The following is a 20,286-nucleotide window of genomic DNA, read 5'->3' on the forward strand; positions in this document are numbered from 1 at the left end:
GTGGCGCACGGGGAGGGCTGTGTTTTTGTGTTTAATTGAACTTTCCATGTTTCTGCCTTTCCACAAACCGAAGGGATTAACGTACTTGTTCCACTTCACATGATCTAGTGAAAACGCGATACATTGAAAGCACTCACCCAGATAACCTTTTATTGTGAGGCTTTTCAATTAGAAACAGCAAACTGGGGAAAGCAGAAAAAGAACAAAATTCTCATGTACGTCTCCAAAAACCACAGGTGTGGCTATTTGCAAAATCTAACGCTTTTCTGAATAGGGCTGATAATGCCCCTTCTTTCCTATGGTTAGCTGAAAGGATAACATCCTCTTGGATTAATGGGACTTCATGCCATGTCTGGGAGATTTCCTTCCTTCTGACCACAGCCTCATTTCTTACTTCACTCTCCATTAAACTCACACCTGTAACAGGCGCTTACTTGCCCTCCTGGAGCTCTGCAGAGGAGGGGCAGAACCTATATAGATACAGTATATAGTGCCCATATTCACCAGATCTGCCTAGGAGTAACAAACATGTCATCACCAATCTTTGCAACACTCTAAGACTAAATCCATAAGATTCAGCTGAGTTATGAATATGTTCTTTAAGCTGCTTCTTAGCTATACATTATAGGCTTATTATGGAATCCCGTAGCTCCTGTTTTATAGTGTAACATGACAGATTTGTCTGCTTTACATTTTTCTTGTTTAGATTGTGTAAGTGCTGAAATGCGTTGGGATCTGTTCTATATATACAAAAGTCTTACCCTCGGAAAAATATAAAAACTTAGCAAATGAAAGGAGGCAGAATATATCATTTGTGACCTACTTCTATATGCATAATGCAGCGAAAAGAATAACACAATACATCTGTCTTTAGTCCTAAGGCATCGACATCGCACATTAATGTGCAGGAATGCAAATCTATAACAACACCCAGAAAACTGCTAATATACAACATTAGTGTTCCAGGTTTTTTAGCATAATATATTTCTTCTGAAATGTTTTGTAATATATTTGCCTCAACACCAAGACATATAGAATGCATCTATTGTGAGAGAAAAATATGGAATTTATGCAAAAAGAAAAGAAATAAAAATTACTGTAAATATTGCAAATGTGTCTATGTTATACCCTAGTTGTACTGGTAACAGGGGCTCCTAGGCGTGATCAGAGCTGCTCGATAACTGGCCAGATTCTTAGAATAGAAATCTAAAACCACCAATACATAACAGATTAAAGTCAGCCAAGGAGAGCTGAACAGTCAATGTCAGGGAAATACACTATCGAGCAGGTTGGATTGCAGTGTGACCACTTTTCGAGTAAATTTACTGCAACAGTGGCATCAACTTATTAAACAGAAAGTGTTGCCAGGAAATTACTTATTGTTTAAATCACATTTTTAGATGAAACATAATTTTTAAAGAAGTTTTAGTGATTTTTTTTTTTTTATCCATGATATTATCCATATTAAAAAAAATTCTAAAACTCTTACAATTCCAACTCTTGCCACTAAGCCTATAATAGTTTGCGCTATTAGCTTATTTTGTGCTATTATTCCAGCACTTGATACTTAATCTGAAGTGAGCATGTAGTCCTAGTTTATTGCCATACGGTAAATAACCTTAGTTACTGGATTGCAATAAGCCGGAACTACATGTCCACTTCAGCTTTATTTTCTGTTGTTGGATTCTTGCCTTATCATATATACATAGGAAGAATATGCAAATCTGTCTTCCATGATGTAGTTAGGAAGTCAGGTGCCTCAGTGTTGCAAACCAATAGAGGGCGTAAGGAGTGACGATATCCCCTTAACCATATCTACATATTCATGTTAGCTGTTATCATCAGTGTGCTCACAAGTGAGGTGGACGCTGCAAAGAATTTCCAATAGAAAAAAGGAAGTTACATCATATTATTTAGCTTAGTGGTCGGAGTTAGATTTATAGTTTTTTTTAAATTTTTTTTTTAAATCTCCAAAAATTATTTAAAAATGTATGTAACATAAAACTTGATGAATAAATAGGTCATCTTCTGGTGACGTATTCTCTTTAACCAATCCTCATTGAGTGCCCCGCTCATCTAACTGTTCAGTTTGCAACAAAGAAACAATGAGGTTACTAGTGATAAGTAACATGGTGACATATGTACTATCGTCTTAGTACATTCAGCTGTCTGTCAGTAATATATAAACAAATACCTCGAGTGCAGGAGGGTCCGAGAGATGGGTTAAAAGGCTACAGAGATCTCAGAAGAGTAATCAGAACTAGGACCGTGTGCAGATGTCACATCCATTACACCCAAATGTTCATCACAGCTACAAATGTAACACTGATAAATGACCTTCAGGGCTTTAGGTCCTCTGCCCATTTACTCATCCAACTTTCAATACTTCCAATTTATCCCTATCCAAGTGAGCATGAAAAACAAAAGAGCTCATGCGTTTCCATCCGAACCCCATGTTGACTGCCCTAACTTGTTCATTAGTGTCAGCAAGCCTATAAATCTTACGTACAGAAGCTCCATAAAGGTCCCTTTCCACCTACAAATCCAGTGTCACCCCATAAAGAGCATTGAGTCCAGATGTCTGAAATTCTTTGTGGACTTCTTTTGGAACATTAGTGGGTCCTCACATGTCACCCTCAAAAATTGTAGTCACTCAGAGACTACATTTTTTCCCTATTGTGTATATCTTCAAAATAGCGATTTAAAATGTGAAAGCTTGCATGTTTTAGTAATATCCATCCAACCAAAGGAGCTTATGGAAAGATCAAATCCTGCCGAGTACCTCTATTCCGAGGGGTTGAGGTGAACCACAAAAGTGAATTGTATTAATAAAAGCAGTACACGTCCTGTTTGGCCTCACTTCCAATACAAAAATGCATTGGGATTATAGAAAATGTAGTTTCAAAAGTAAAAATGAAATAATATAGCTCCCACGTGAGTGAGTTTTAGACCACGGATACTGGGAATGCACCGACCTGCCTTTACAATGTAGGAAATATTCCAAACTAGTGGGGACTTGTTGCAGGCAAAAATAACATCTAATATTACATCCTTCTGTCTTATAAACTTCTCCTGGATTTCCTCAGACTATTTCCTTTAAATACAATGGGCGCTCAACCTTCTATGTCATTACAGATACATAGAAATAAATGGGGCTGAGGAAAACCATTGTGTGGCTAAAATCACATGGCGAGGGCTTTGGAACGATGTTGTTATTAAGACAAAGTTCGTCTGGATAAAGAAATGTGCACAAGTTTACCAGCGTAGCATCATCCATACATGTACGGGGGAGGTATGTTATTGCAATATGGCGCAAACGCAGGACCTAAGCTCACTCCATACATGTACGGGGGAAGTATGTTATTCCAATATGGCGCAAACTCAGGACCTAAGTCCACTGCATACGTGTCGGCTGCAAGCTGCATGATACCCACAGTTATCTCACAGAAGTTTATACCGTGGCATAAGAGGGGTTTGACAAAAGGAGAGGGTTCCTCTGTCTGCACCGATTGCCCTTCCACACAACACGAAGGGGTGCAGATTAATTGTCATAGAAACCAGGGGCTTTATTAAGACTCCCCAGCCCACCGTTGTTCTGGGACTTATTGATTGATGACCTATATTGATGATTCCGACACCCATGAATCCTACAGTTAAAGGTGCAGGGGTGCTACCTGAGTGTCATTTATGCTTCACAGACCATGTGACATCATGCTTATCAGTTACATGTCCTGTTTGCAACTCCGCTCCATTCAAGTGAATGGATCTGAGCTGCATTACCAAGCACAGCCACTTACAAGTGTATGGCACTGTACTTGGTAAGGCTGGTCTTACACGACCGTAGTTTTACACCGCAAATGGTCCGCAATTGCGGGTTTCAAATTGCGGACAATTTACGGTCCCATAGTTTTCTATGAGGCCTCTTACAAAACCGTAGGTATTGTCAGCGGCGTGGCACGCCGCAACTGTGCTCCGGACAGTATACCGCATGTCCGTAATGGCCGTGCTTTTATGGCACGGCACAGAAGGTCCAATAGAAGTCTATGGGCGCGTGCATTTTTGCGGATACACACAACACATGTTCAGTGTGTATCCGTAATTGCGGATGTCAACATGTGTGTTTTGTGGTGTGTTTTGTTTTTGCAGATCCGCATAATACTGATACACACAGATGCACTTTGCGGTTGGACACGGACGTCTGTGGAATGAGTTTTTAGAGGGAAATTTGTGTTGCGGATCCGCAAATTGTGGACCGCAAAAACCACTACGGTCGTGTAAGACCAGCCAAAGTAGTGAATAGGCTGTAGGGCCCACATGAATGCCACCCAGGACCTTCACTGACCTATCCTAAAGCCTGTAAAACCCCTTTAAGACCTGTCACTGGAGCTATAAACTATAGTACTTTAATATTGTACTAGTGATTAAGATATTGGATATTGAATTCTCCTTAGGGGATTAAAAAGAGTAAAATATGTTAAATAAATTTTTTTGAAAATATGTAAAAATAAGTATTCAAAATAAAAAAAATCCTATGTAACACATATGTATAATAAACATATAAATAGTATTACCTTGTCCAGAATAGAACAATTAAAATTGAATATTGATCAAGTACAATGGACATTGAAAGAATTCGCAATGCCTAGCATTGTTGTTTTCGTTACCTTGTGTTCCCATAAAAATTGAATAAAAAGTGATCAAATGTGACCAATAAAAACAACCGCAAAATGTTAAAAATGTTTTAAAACTATAGAAAACTATATACACTTGGTATCTCTGTAACAGTACTGACCTTTAGAATAAACTTAACATGTTATTTGTACTGCAAAGTGAACATCATAAAATTGAAACCCAAAAAACAATGGCAGAACTGTCGATTTTTTCCCTACAATTTTCTTTTTTTTCAGTTTCCCAATACTTTCCATTGACCAATAAATGATACGGGTAAAAGATACAAAAACAAACCACTACATGGCTATGTCGATGGAAAATCAAGTTATAGCTTTTGGATAGTAGTAAAAATCGGAAATATAAAAACGGAAAGCTGGTTCGCGTTCTTAAGGGGTTAAGCCGGCAAGAACAACTTCAATGAGCGAGGCTACTTTTTATAAGAGAAAAGGCCTTTCAAAATGTGCGATTGCTTTATAGGGAATTCCAATGGCCATTAATTAGTGGAGCGGCCTTGAAATGCACTTACTGCCAATAAGGGAAGACTCAGTAATGTGAAAGCTTCTATCCCTGTAGATGTCCAACAGTAGCTCTCCAGCTCTTGTTAATTGCCTATGTGTTGGAGGAGCTTGGAGACAGCTCGAAGGGCTACACTTGGCTGCACATGGCTTGGGATACAGTACTTACTTATGTCATAGAATGCTATATTACCTTTCAATGTGGAAAATCCTTCCATCCACTGAGAGACATTATCTATCAATGAGACTATTACTCCACTAAAGCTTCTACTAAAAGACACGTAGCTTGTCCATGAGACATGAGGGATGCCTTGATGAGGATATCCTAGACATGCTTTAATTAACCTTAGTAACGGGGGCAGGACCAGACATTAATTAAACCTTTGGCTGATTGTCTCGGCAGACGTAAAGTACTCCATCTTGAATTCCTCCTGGTAAATATTCCTGTACAAGTATTAAGTAAACAGATTTGAGTGGCACGTCATTATATGAAGCGGGCCGAGCGCTCACTCATTAGAAGGGTAGGCCGAGCGCTCGCAGTGCTCACTCATTACAAGGCCAGGCTGTGCGCTAGCCTCACTCACTCATTAGTTTTTTTTCGCTCCCCGGTTGGGACATGCATTATTCATTCATTAGCCCTTTCCGCTTATAGAAACATGTGAAGAATTCTGCCTCCTTTGTCCCAAGCTTCGTGTTTTCTTTTGCTTCAGTACCTATGTATAAAAGTCTCTGCTGACTTGTGAGGGTTCATAGAATTCACTTCATGCACTGCTCCTAAATCTCCTTCATTCCAGGAATCTAGAAATACATTTAGACAGTCTGCAGCTGGGGCATGTAACTATATGCCGCACAATAGGGAGCTGATGGGATGTTCAGGCCTTTGTGTTAAGTTTTATTTTGTCTTGTTAACTAGTATGGTGGGGGGAAACGAACGGAGAAGAATTACTGTAACGGCAACTGATGGAAATCGGAATTCTTCAAATTAGAGCTTTACGTTTGTCTCATTTTAAGATGCATATCTTGACCAGTGAACTGAAATCTGTAGCACCATCTCATTTACACCCACACCCTGGCAAACATATGTACAAAGGCCGCTTGTGTGGTTGCTGGGCCTGTGAATATATGCATCTGCTTAACATGGGGAAATCGAATTGTGATGTGAACCCCATGTGAGAGTAGATGTGAATGCTGACTAGATACAGCACTGAGCATTATATTGAACCACTGCTTGAGTAAGGCCGGGTTCACATGGGGTGTTTTGGTCCGAAACCTGAGGCTGTCTCAAGTTCCGGTCCAAAATACGGGTAGCTGCGACTGGATGCTGGTGCAGTGCAGCTACTAGTCGAGAGGAGGGTGTGTCTTCAGGTGGATTCGAGAGGCGACTCCGCCTGAAGAATGAGCATGTCCGTTCTTTTTTCCGGGAGCCAGAACATAAAAAGAACTTATCGGCTCCCATTCATTTCAATAGTAGCCATCTTGAGTCCTCAAAATTCTGACCAAAATATCCCGTGTGAACTCAGCCTAATAAACCCTGTAGCTAAACCATAGCGGTCTAGAAACCTAAATATCTGTTCCCTTACATAAAAAAATAGATGATTCCATCTATCTATATATCTTAATTACTTATATACTGTACACTGGAGGAAATGCTGTCTCTTGCCAGTGTAGTATTGGTACCAGAGGATTCTCTAACACAATAATGGTCCAGCAGAATACAACCACATTAAAAGGATACTATGGCCTATATCAGGGGCAGGCATACCATGGATATGCACAGGATCCCTGTAGGTTAGGGGGCCCCATCATCTTAACAGAAGCTTCTACTGCCTATTAGATTGGGGGTAAATGCCTAAGCTCATGAACTTCAATTCTGAGCCCCGTATTTTCCAATATCTCAGCATAGAGCACCCCTTTATGTCTTTCTAACACTTGTACAGTATGGTATAATATTGTATAGTATACTAATTGTATAATAGAATAGTACAGAAAGCTATAATATATAGTATACTAATTGTATAATAAAATAGCATAGTATGGTATAGTATCATATATAGTATACTAATTGTATAAAACAATAGTATAGTATGGTAGAATATCATATAGTATACTAGTTGTATAATATACTGTAATAGTACAGTATGGTAGAATATCATATAGTATACTAGTTGTATAATATAATAGTACAGGTACAGTATGGTAGAATATCATATAGTTTAGTAATTGTATGAAGCATAATAATTGGAAACACAAACTGCTCACGCCTGTAACTATTGTATTTACAAGATCATGGGAAATTTAACAAGGATCTAATTTTCCACAATGGTGCCAAACCTAAGGCCCACATCTCAAAATCTGACGCTACAAATAAAACCTGCAATAATGTCTAGCTTATGTAGCTATATTTTGCATTAGATTATACATGTATATACTAGACATTTCTATAGCTAAGGACTCAGCATGGAGGCTCGGTGGTTAGCACCGCTTCACTGGAGTCCTAGGTTCGAATCCGACCAAGTACAAAATCTGCAAGGGGTTTATGTTCTCTGTGGGTTTGCATGGGTTTCCTCCTACATGCCAATGTCATACTGATAGGGAATGTAGATTGTGGGCCCTAAATGGGACAGTGATTGACAATGTCTGTAAAGAACTGCAGAACATGTTGGCGCTAAATAAGTAAGTAAAATAATATAACGAGACCAAGACCATTAAAATCCTTTTCAGGTTGCAATACACAAGATGGCCACTGGGCGGCTATGGTTAGCATAAACAACTCTCATGTCATTTATCTTGGGATATGTAGAACAAAAATGGCGCAGGACCCCTCTGACCAGCCCTGCAATAGGTGCTCACATCTTATATTAAACTTTGTAATACTTTACTAAACATTAGTGTTCTTAACATATTTTTATTTTTACCACAAATACCTGTGACAAATCCGTTGATCTCCATAAAAACCAAACATGATCCCTGATGCTGAGATGTAGACACAGAGGGTTATTTATGACCGCCCCGCACAGAGCTCCATGCCTCATTTATCTCCGATGAGCCTGCTCTTTCACGCACTTAGGCTTAAATCCAACTGTGCAGGGAACATGCAGCTGCCCCTCTATTTTAAAGGCAATAAAAACAGAGAGACCAAAATCTTGTCCATTGTTTTCTTTGATCGTGAATCGTGATCGTCATAAATTGAGATTTGTGTATTTTCTATTGTTGTTTTGCAACTATTTCAATGGGCCTGTATTAGGGAACAAGGTCCTTACACATGGGTGTTGAGAGGCCCATTTACTGGTAAGATAGCGTTTGTCATACATCTCACATGGGATTATATATTTTTACATTATAATTTACATTTTGTTTTGATATATATATATATATACACAGTATATATATATATATATATATATATATATATATATACAGTATATATATATATATATATATATATATATGTACAGTATATATATATATATATATATATATATATATATATATATATATATATTTGTATTAATTATGTAGCAATTTGTATGTGCTTTCTTAGTTTGGGTTCACACTACCGGTGCTGTCCACCCCAGGGGTTACAATGGACGGGGGACGGCTTGCCGGCGGTCAGCTTTTAAACCCATTCATTTGATTGGGTTTTTAAAGGTGACCGTCGGTGTCCATATGCGGCCTCTCTGCCTGGAAACCATTTTTGTTGCATGGGCACAAAGGTGTACAGGCAGGACTTTGTGTCTGTACAAAAAAAAAAACGGTTTCCAGGAGGAGAGGCCGCATATGGACACCGGCGGTCACCTTTAAAAACCCATTCAAATGAATGGGTTTTAAAGCTGACCACCAGCAAGCCGTCCCCTGTCCAGTCCCTGTCCCTTATCCAGTTTACAATGGAAACCCCGGGGCGGACAGCGACGGTAGTGTGAACCTAGCCTTACACATAAATAATGCCAATAAGAGGAAGACATTGTCAAAGGTCTTAGTCACGGCTGCCTTGTCTGCTTCTGCCTGACACTGCCCACTTGGAGTCTAGAAAGTATATCAGGCACTGAAACCAGCTTATTGCCTGGAAACAGTGGGGTCTAGCGAAAAACGCTTACTGCCCCGGAATCAGTGGAAGGAGTCTAATAGAGCATGACAAGAACTTGAGTTGGTGGAGATGGTGAAGGTGCACTGATCTGGTAAAATAATCTAAAATTTGGTTATTTATGGCCGGTCTTCTGCTTCTGGTCTTGTAAGATTCCACATTAGGCTGGGGATACACAGAGTAATTGCAGCGGATTAGTCACTATGAACATACTGGTGGCTAACCCAACGTGGCATACAGTATCGTCTTGTGGCTGAGAGCCAAAAAATCTCATTCACATACCGTGTCTAAAACCCACAGCAGTTTGGATTGACCTCAATTGTTCCTATTTCACCCACCCAATGCAAAGGTGGGGCGGTGGAAAACCTGCAGCAACTCCTGCAGATAAACCAACCAATTTTGGATGATTTTGCAGCAGCACCTTGCGGGGGAATACATAGGAATCCATCATCTGTATGTTCTCAGCCTTATAGTGCATTTCTGTGGTGGAAATAAGAGCAGGATTTCAGATTACCAGATGTTCTGGATTATTAGATACAGGATTTAAGGAATTTCACAGTATGGTATTGGAATAAAAAATGTTATGCTTCTCTGATTTTATCAGAAATTAAAACCGTATCCCATATTACCCTATATTCAATCTCACACAATGCACAGTAATATACTATATAACATAGAACAAATAGCAGTGCCAATTACATATATGGGAGTCATGACCGCCAAACAGGCAGTTTACAGGATGGAGATAGAAACTGGAAATAATAAATGAAGTTTATTGAATAATACAACCAAATACCTGTGACTTATAGGACAAGCACAAGATGCCCCCACAAGACCTGAGCACGGGGAAGAGTAAATCAGAATAGCATGTCTCAGGAATGCAGGCCAAACATAGATTAATGGAAAATAGGAACATATTTCCATAAAACCTCCACCCAACAGCCACATAAAAACCCTTAACCTATTGTTTACTGAAATGGTAAGATCAGATCTAGGTATATAAACGTCTAAATGAGTGTTGATGGGATCAAGATGTTGGACATGAAAGACAATACGGACGCTTTACACTTTATCTGCCTTATTATTTTTTTTATAACACTGACTTTCTTTACTTGGATGTATATTTAGGAAAGAATTCTACGTATGCTTTAAGAAAAAAAAAGAAAGTTCTTTAAAAAATATTATTATTAACAGACAAAAATGCAATGATATCCAGGACCAGGAAGCCGTGCTGGATGAAGCGGCGATGCCTACTGCGCATTGCAAATTATTAAAAAAATTAAGGTGATGATCAAAGATTTTGTTGCGTTTTTTTCAGCCAAACCCAGAAGTGGCTACTGAGGTAATGGGAAATATAGAACAAGCTCTTAGGCTGAGTTCACACAGGGTATTTTGGTATATTCGCCTCAAAATCCTGACCAAAAAGACGGCTCCCATTGAAATCAATGGGAATCGGTCAGGTCTTTTTTTCACATTGGCCTGAAGACGCTCCCTCCTCCCGACTAGGCCCATTCATTGGGCCTAATCCAGAGCGGATTGCGCGACTGTATGCACTGCATCGGCATTCTGTCGCGACTACCCAAAAAACCCCCTGTGCACTCAGCCTTATACTTCTCCTTTCTACTCAATCCACTCCCAGCTTTAGCTCAAAAACCCCAATAAGATCAGCAACAAAAAAAGAAGCTATGGCCTGACATGGCCTATAGCCCTGCGGGAAAATGCGGCGGCAATGCATAGCTTTAGTTCAGGCATCCCTTTTTACAGAAGGTCCACAATGGTTTCCTCATCCTAACTTTCTGCTTCCATTATACCTATAGGGAAATTGACGGTGTTTCTGTAGGTATACTTGATATGCTGCGATTTCCAACGTATCCGCTGCTCGTACTTTTCCGCAATGTGTGGATGGGATTCGCTTTGTAGGGAATCCCCTGCTACCTCTTGTGTCACCCCCTCTACCTCATAGATTGTAAGCTCTTGCGAGCAGGGCCCTCAGTCACATTGTGTGAAATGACTTTCTTTGTAATGTATCTTTCTGTCTGTATTTGAACCCTACAAATTGTACAGCGCTGCGGAATATGTTGGCACTATATAAATAAAATGTATTATTATTATTATTATTATAGGGACAGTAAAATACCGTGGTTTTTGATGCTGCCTTTCCATAGTGGCCAAACCACAGCATTTATGCCATGTGGGGCCTTAGGCTAAGGCTGCGACCACACGTTGCGGAAAGCAGTTTTTTTGTTGCAGATTTTGTTGCGGTTTTTTGAGCCAAGGCCAAGAATGGCTACAAAAGGAATGGGAAATATATAGGAAGTTGTTATAGTTCTACCTACAGCTCAATCCATTCCTGGCTTTGGCTAAAATACCGCAGCAAAAAAAGCCGTGTTGACGCAACATGGGGCCTCAGCCTAAAGGTAACTTTTTTTTACTTCACTCCTTTGGACTCCATTTTTGCAAAGTCTTGAAACCCCCTATAAGATAAGTGATATTCTGGTAAATATATCCAACTATCCCAAATGTAACAGCGTGGATTCCCACAAATGTTTTATGAATGGTGCCATAGAAGAGGATTATGTAAAAACACAGTAATAAATGAATGTTGTCAATGAAAGATGGCTGCCTATGAGAGGTAGCACTGGACAAAATCCTACATGATGCTGCATGTAACATCTGACTTATATTACTGACAGGTATACACGTCTCTACAGAATATTTCCTGCATACTTTTTATGGCCTGACTAAATCACTTTTGGTCTCAGATGCTGAGAGCTTAATGCCTCCTCATCTTTACTGTTGCACCTCAAGTGGTTCAGTAAGATTACGCAATGGGCCATAACAATGATGAGACTATCCTTCTATTAGCAGGAGATGTTTTCATTACCTACTACTGTATGTCTAGAAGAACGACTTATGACCTAGCCTTGCCTGAAAAGGGAAAACAGGGAAGTTGAGCTCCTTAGTGTTGGGAATAACAAGTCACGTCAAGGACATTAATATATTCACATCTGTAACTTGATAGACGATGAAGATAAACAAGAGTAAGGGCCAGATGTTAAGAGACTGCAGATAGTCTTCATTATTTCACCTGGTTTATCGAGACTTTCCTCGTGTCTGCCATAAATACCAAACAGTTAGAAATACAGTTAGATCCAGATGAAAGGAGATGCATAATAATAATAATTAGTATAATAATAATAATAATAATAATAATAATAATAATAATTTTGTAGTATAATATTTGGCTGTCCTTTATTTGTGCCATTACTTAATCTTTGGAAACTATACATTTTTTAAGTGACCTCTCATGAACGTGGCCTGGGTAGTGTAGATCACCAGCTTTAGAATTTACAAAATCCCCCCCCCACCCACCCAAAAAAGTGCTGTATATTAATTTCTCATGGATCCCCAGATCTCAGCTTGTAGGAAATACTGTGATGTGTTTCCTTTGTCAGTCTTAATCCAATCTCTCACTGTGACAAGATGCTCCGACCATAGGAGGCTCCGACCATAATCCATGGGGGGTTCTTATGCACCGGAATTGAATGCTACACCCGTCAGAGCCTGGTTCAAATTTCAGGTATAACTTCCTTTAATTTTCTGGCATATTAAGACAACACTAGTCTTAATCCAATCCCATGCCAGTGCAAAATATGCTGAATTATTAGGCCCTAATCCATGGGGAGTCCTGTGCACCAAAACTAAAATCTACGCCAGTCAGAGCCTGGTGCATATTTTAGGTATAATTTACTCCAGTCTTCTGTATAAGGAAAAATATATCTTTGTACCATATTGGGTAGTGGATATGAAATATAAAGATACCATGCCTGATGAAGAGACCTAGTACTGTAGTCTTGAAAGCTTGCAATCTGTCATCATGTTTGCCATTAAAAGGTATCAACTACTGAAGACTCAATCTTTATATTTCCAGTCTTATGGTGTAAATTATAGTAAATCTGTTAGGCGAAGGCATCCCTGTCTTGTTTCACCCACTGTCTTTAAAGCAAAGCACAAAGAACAAAGTTTATTGCAAGTTTGAGCTGTGCACCAAAACACGTCACATCTACATCAGTTTTCTGGCATAGATGATATAATAGATTTCTCCCACTGAATTAAAATCTTCACGGCCTACATGGTATTTGTAGACAGTGAATAAAGCTGCCATAACACAGGGACATTGTAGCGTCGCTATTATGGCTTCAGCATGCGGACATCCTGTGGCTCGTCTGAATTGAGCGTAGGTCTCTGCAGTGTACAATGATCATATAAGTTTGGTCCAGCTCATTGGTGTAACTAAAGTCTTGTGTGCCGCGGTGCAATCTTTTTTCCTGGGGCCCCCTACCTCATCCCTGCAGCGAATTCTTCATAGTGATGGTTACGGGTGCTAAGGAGTTTAATCACCCTTAGTATGGTTAGGGGTAATCTGTGGGTCTCCTTGGTTTATGGGCCAGATGGAAGCTGCAATCTCAATACTGATGCCAGTGCTTCTGGGCCCGCTAAGGCTCCTGGGCCCCAGTGTGAGTGAACCTCTGCACCCCCTCAAATTACACCCCTGGTCCAGCTATATCATGGGAGGTCCATGAGCTCTATACTACAGAGATCCCTGATAATATGGCCACTTGAGAGCTGCATAAGTGTGTCGATAGCTTAATAAATGTGGTACAACATTCCTTGGTCTCACTATCTTTCTGCAAACATTACTTTTATAACATGATGTATTGCACTCCAGTATAAACAATATCATGTTCATTTCAGGACTTAAAGGGTTGATAGTGTCTGGAATCAGGCACAAAAATGTCTAATGATAAAAATAATTTCCATAGACGGGCAATTAATTTTACCCACTAAACATACCACAAATTGTATGTAGCGACTTCTAAACTTTACAGGGATACCAAATATGTATATAAGTGGTTTTGTCTAAGTGTGTGGGCCAATACAACGTGTGGACGTATACTACGCTTTCCCATGCATAGCTTTTGCTAGTTTGTTTCTTTCTGTCATATAAAGTATTTATTTTTACTTTCATCACAAAAATGCTCTTGATTGTAATCTGTGATATCTGCGCGATGACACATACAAGGCCAAGCATATTCCGTCATAGTCCCATGCGTCTGAGAATGGGAGCAGTGAGGATGATCAGGATCAGCAATGCTTAACATAGTTGCCACAATTGTACCTCCTATAAGCCTACTCTTAGGTCAGCTCTGAACGCAACGATACGTAAGCTGATAGTAGGAGATGCCAGGAGTAGCCCAGGGTTCGAAGCTGAAAGTATATAGCTTGATCCATTGTGCGGGGATCATGCCAGGTTACTGCAGCTCAGATGGGGCTGTTTACTTCTGGCTACATTGCACTACACCCAGTGCCACAGATCAACTGATCGGTGAGGCTGCTGGGTGTTGAGCCCTCTCCAATCTGATATCCAACTTTTTATGCTTTGCACTCCAGAAAACTGGCATATAAAAGTATAATAAATCAGCTCGTTCTCAACAAACTCTTATCAATTAGATATATGGAAAAGCCCTTCAAGTACTTTCAGACCCTTGCAATAAATGAAACAGTGAAATCCTATGATAGATACAAGTCAGATGATCACATTGTATCGGATTCATTGTTACCTGCATTCTATGAACCATTGGCGAATTTGGTCTTGCAGCGTTTCCTTAATGTCTAATCCCTCTGTCTCTCGTATATTGTCTTTTATTTGTACCAGGGCATGCTGGAAATCAGCTTCGTACTGCTCTTGTAACTCAGACCGGAGACCTTCTGTTTTATTGGCAAACACCTCTGCCATGCTCATTTTGTTGAAGTGTGCCGGTGGCACCTGGGAAAACAGTAAAGTGATATGGCATTTCTAACAGCAATCTGGTATTGGTTATACAATTGGCACAAGACATAGTAAAATCTATCGCTTCTCCCATTGTAGACAACTATTGTATATACAGTATATTGCATTTGGTTCTGTTACAATGTGAAAAAGAAGTCAAATTGACCTAAGTCATTCTTGTTAGGCTGGGTTCACATTACCCAAGTGTTGCACGAAAGACACAATTCATGTGTGAGCTGGATTTACTAGGAGAGGGACTCCAGGTTATCTATTATGTTAGGAGTCCCTGCCTCTCTGCTACATACTGTCCATCTCCCAGCATGGTGTACACATGGGCTGTGTCTCCCATCTGAGGCTGAGGCCACACATTGCGGAAATGCACCTTGCTTTTTTTATTTTTTTTATTTTTGTAGATTTCGTTATGGTTTTTTCAGCTAAAGCGTGGAGTAGACAGGGCAGAAGGTAGAAGTACTAGAACTTCCTAGATATTTCCCATTCCTTTTGTAGCCATTCTTTGCTTTGGCTCAAAACACCGTAGCAAAATCTGCAACAAAAAAGCTGCCTTTCCACAATGTGGGGCCTTAGATTGATAAATTGTACCTTCCATATTTAACAGAAAGAATCATTCATTAGCATAACCATACATTTTATTGAGGGGATATCGTCACTCCATAAGGAGAGACCACCATATAGGTGTGTGGAGTCTTTTAAGCCATGAGCGCTCCACTGCAAAGGAACATGGGAAGAATATGCAAATCTGACTTCCATGATGTAATTAGAAAGCCAGTGCCTCAAGTATGCACACCAATAGAGGGCGCTGACTGAGCATGTGCAAGTCTGTCTTCCATGATGTAATTAAAACTTGATCTGTGCTACAAAAAGAATTTAAAAAAGAAGAATAAAGCAATCCAAAAGGTGAAATCCCGGCATCTGAAGATCTTGAAAGGGTTAATCAACATTGTTTCTATAGTTAGAGCATGTAAACTCAGCAGCCCATATCTTCATCCTCTCCCAAGGTTCCTTTTATGATATTACTGTATGGCCCTCAAAGACTGCCCCAGGTGTAAGATCTGGTTCAATTGGATCCTGAAGTTACTCCTGTATATAAAACTTAGGCTGGTCTTACACGACCGTAATGCTTTTACGGTCCGCATGTTGCTGATCAGCAACACTAGTTGCGGATCATCAACATACACTCCGCAGATGTCTGTGACCTGCCACACTCGCCCATAGAGTTCTATGGGCGAGTCCGTGCAGTGCCGTGAATTGCGGCCATTACGGACATGTTCTAAAAAGTGCGGACCTTGGTTGCGGCTCGGCACACGGATAAAATATCCGGCGGTGTATGAGGCCGCATTGACTATAATGTGTCCGCAAATGGTCCGCAATTGAAAACCCTCAATTGCGGATCATTTGTGGACTTAAACTACGGTCGTGTAAGACCAGCCTTAGGAGGAAATCACAGAGATCCTGTAAGAAATCTCCATCTTACTGAGAACACTGCGTGATGTGTATTTGCTGTGAGGGATACAAGAATAGCCTGGGGTAGGGGGCTCCTACTTTCGGATACGGGTGACAATGGATAATTCAGCAGTGCGATTGTGAGACAGAGCTTTGTATTGTGTGACTCTAAAGGGAATGACATTGTGATCTTTAGAAATAGAGATCAGGGGAGTTTACAAACTTACTAAAATGGTCTCAAGGGTCGTAACTAAGTATGGCTTTTGTAGTTCCTTTGGGACTGTGAGTGGCATTTACAAAACTGGGTGAAGCAAAAGTGAGACAAAGAGAACTATTCCAACAATTTGGCTGCCACTTGTATTGTGAAATGTCTCAAGGCATCATTAAATCTGTTACATAATCTTAGAAATAACATTTTTAAAGGGCCATTTTTTAAAAATTGGAATTAATAATACCTTGAATTTATTTGTTCCTCTGGCTTAAAGAAGACTTTTCATTTCCTCGGGCACCAGCAGTTTTATATACCGCTAGAAAGCCAACAGTGCGCTGAATTCAGTGCTTTCCCGTTATGTGCCACGGGACTGGAGACATCAGTGCCAGTATAACAGCACTGATGTCTACCCACTGTCAGAAGGGCATCTCTGACAGTCTGTCTGGGCTGTGAGGAAGCCCTCCCCGACAGTACTCTTCCATAGCCCTGTACTGTCACAGGGGCGTTACTGCTCAGCCATGACACTAAACTGTGAGGAACAATCACCACTTCCCCCCAACTATACTCACCCATAGACTAGTACTGGACCATTTAAAGTGATTCTAGCACCATCAATATCACTTCTAAACCACTTATATCCTCTTGTAGGGGCAGTTAGTGTCATAGTGAACATAGTGAGTTTTTGTGTCACAGTGCTGAGTAAAGTAATTTCTAGGCTGAGGCCACATGTATTGTAGTTGCAGTGGGTTAGCAACGGGTGGATTCACATGCTGCGGTATACAGTACAAGTGTAGGGGAAAGGATTTAAACAAATTACATCCACACACTGTTGAGAAAACCTGCATTGCAAAGAGTTTTTCCACTGGGGTTTTGAACTCGCACCCGGTAGTGGGGCCTCCTTGGGACACGAGGACAGTCCTGAATTTGCTGTCCCACAGTTCCAGGTAGTGGGTCTGGGCTGCCCCAACTCTTACTCATCTGTGGAGCCATCCACTCCCTGGTGTCTTTGAGCAGGAGGTGACATCTCTTACAACCTGCCTGTTCCTCCCTGAAGCCTCCTGGATCCGAGAAAGGTGAGAACAGAGGAACAGGGAAAGGTGAGTGTTAAAGGATTTTCTTTCTTTGTTCGATATATATGGTAAGGACAACTAAAAGGGGACATGAAACTGTGGGGGCAACCAGGGGTGGGGAGCTGAAACTATGGGTGCAACCTGGAGGGGGACATGAAAATGTGAGGGCCACTGGAGGTGGACAGGTATATAATATGTCTGAGGGGCCAGTGGGGTGGCAAATATTACTGTCTGAGAGGCCATGGGGAAGACAGGTTAATGTGTGATGCATGCAGGGGCATTTGACTGTGTGATGGGCCTCTGTGTGGGGACACTAGGGAGGCATGACACTGTGTGAGGGACACTAAGGGGCATGTGCGGGTTATTGAGGGGGCATTATAATTTGTGTGGGTCAGTGAATCAAGTCTGGGTCAAGTGAATGGGTTTGAAAGCTGATATCCGGGATTTCCATCTCCTGTCCAGTTTTGTGGGGCAGAAGACGGAAACCCGCTGGATTGGATATAGCGGAGACCGGGCGCAGATGTAAGCTCGACCTAACACAATTATCGACATGTCATCATGTGTGGTGATGTCATATGAATACGGTTGCTTAGGCAGGTGCAGCTACACCATGGGGCTCATTTGCATATGGATTAAAAGTGTTTTTTTTTCTCACTCTCGGCTTATATTAGCACTGGGAATTGGAGGACCAAAAGAATGGACCAATGGTTGGCTAAAGTAACAGACACCAACGAGCCTGGGGGACCCCATTGACTATGATGGGGTCCGGCAGGTATCATACTGTTTAACTGAAATCTCTGGACATAAAAATCAGGCTTGCATTTTTTTGTCCAGCAATTTTTGACAGATTTGTGCCAGATGGACACCGAGCGCAGATGTAAACCCAATCTCAGCATTAGGACTGCACATAAAAAACTTGTGTTTGATAACCAGACCTACAATACCATATACCATAAGTGGTTTAGAAGTAATTTTGGTGCTGGTAATAAAAGCCAAAAACTATACAAATATTAGGCTTAATTAAAAATATTAAACTCTAAGTATATTTATATAAGCAGAAATAATAGGTAAATTAGCCATAATACTGAACAGCACTTCAGCCGCTCAGCATCTCGCTGCTCTTTTAGTGTGCAGGCTTCTATTCACTTGAAGTCTTTGTGTAGTTAGTCTTCTCCCCTCATGGCCCCTATACTATTTCACCATTGATGACCATGGGACGGTGCCAGAGACACCTGCTTGGCATGTACAATGCCTCATTGTCTGGGAGGAAAACTAATTAGTAGCTGCAGTAGCCGCGGTAGCAGGTTCATATCCCCTGGCCAGGAGTTAATTCCGACAGCCTCCTTGTGTCCCAGAGTCAGACAAGAGATCCGTAGCTGTCCTATGTGCCCTTCCCACCATTCACTTCCAAAGCCACGTGTTATTTGTTAGGATCCCACGTAACATTCATTGCCATTGCTTTGTCACTGACTTCCTGACATGCAGCTGCTTAAGAGGTTGAAGGAAAATGATTGTGTTGCCCCCTCTTCCCTCCTCAAGAGCAGCAGGGAAAAAACACCAAATAATAAAACAAACAAGCAGTGCACTAAAAAAAACAAGGCGCTCAGAAAAGAAAAGCACTAGGCTAAACAATGGGGCTGGGGAGGCCTCTGGCTTCACAGACTAACAACCTACATTGGCTCTTGGATTATGGCAAATCTTTAGATTTTTTATCTGCACTGAAAAATGTTATTGAAAAAAATAATCTTCTCTGCAGCTCAGTAAAATGGAATTTGATTTGATGGTGGCTCAGTGGTTAGCACTGCAGCCTTGCAGCACTGGAGTCCTAGGTTCAAATCCTGCCAAGGACAACATCTGCAAGGAGTTTGTATGTTCTCCCCGTGTTTGCGTGGGTTTCCTCCGGGTACTCCGGTTTCCTCCCACACACCAAAGACATACTGGTAGGGACTGTAGATTGTGAGCCCTATATGGGACAGTGACTGTCAATATCTATAAAGCGCTGCGGAATATGATGGCGCTATATAAGTAAGAATAATAAATAAATAATAAATTTGCCAAAGTGATTTTAGGTAGGTGTGTGATGGCTGTGCCCTGTGAGGGGACAGAATTCTACTGACATTCACTTTGGATGAAGTTTAATGTATCAAAAACATGACAAGGAAATGTAGCAAAAAACAAAATCGCAAAAAAACTGCCATATTTTACAGTACTAGAAAAGAGTAATCTCACTTGTGCATTTTTCTCACAGGGCTTTTCACACAGAGTCCGCAGAAGTTTCTTCTGTGGACTTTCTGCTTCCATTATACCTATAGGGAAAACACTGGCGTTTCTGTAGGTATAATTGACATGCTGAGATTTCCAAAACTGCAATGGATTGGGAAATCGCCGCATGTCCACCGCGCGTATTTTTCTGCAATGTGTGGATGGGATTCGCTTGGTGCTGGGGC

At 40.8% G+C, this 20,286-nt stretch overlaps 1 protein-coding gene across 1 annotated transcript in view; it reads right to left on the reverse strand.

Moving 5' to 3' along the window:
* DRC11 (dynein regulatory complex subunit 11) overlaps positions 1 to 20,286 on the reverse strand; it is a 105,238-nt gene that overhangs the window by 41,198 nt on the left and 43,754 nt on the right. Inside the window, exon 7 of the mRNA XM_075285452.1 lies at positions 14,889 to 15,094. Within this exon, the coding sequence (XP_075141553.1) occupies positions 14,889 to 15,094 (206 nt within the window). The remainder of the gene's footprint in view (positions 1 to 14,888; positions 15,095 to 20,286) is intronic.

The sequence above is a fragment of the Leptodactylus fuscus genome, chromosome 8, assembly GCF_031893055.1.
Source record: "Leptodactylus fuscus isolate aLepFus1 chromosome 8, aLepFus1.hap2, whole genome shotgun sequence".
Classification (NCBI taxonomy): domain Eukaryota; kingdom Metazoa; phylum Chordata; class Amphibia; order Anura; family Leptodactylidae; genus Leptodactylus; species Leptodactylus fuscus.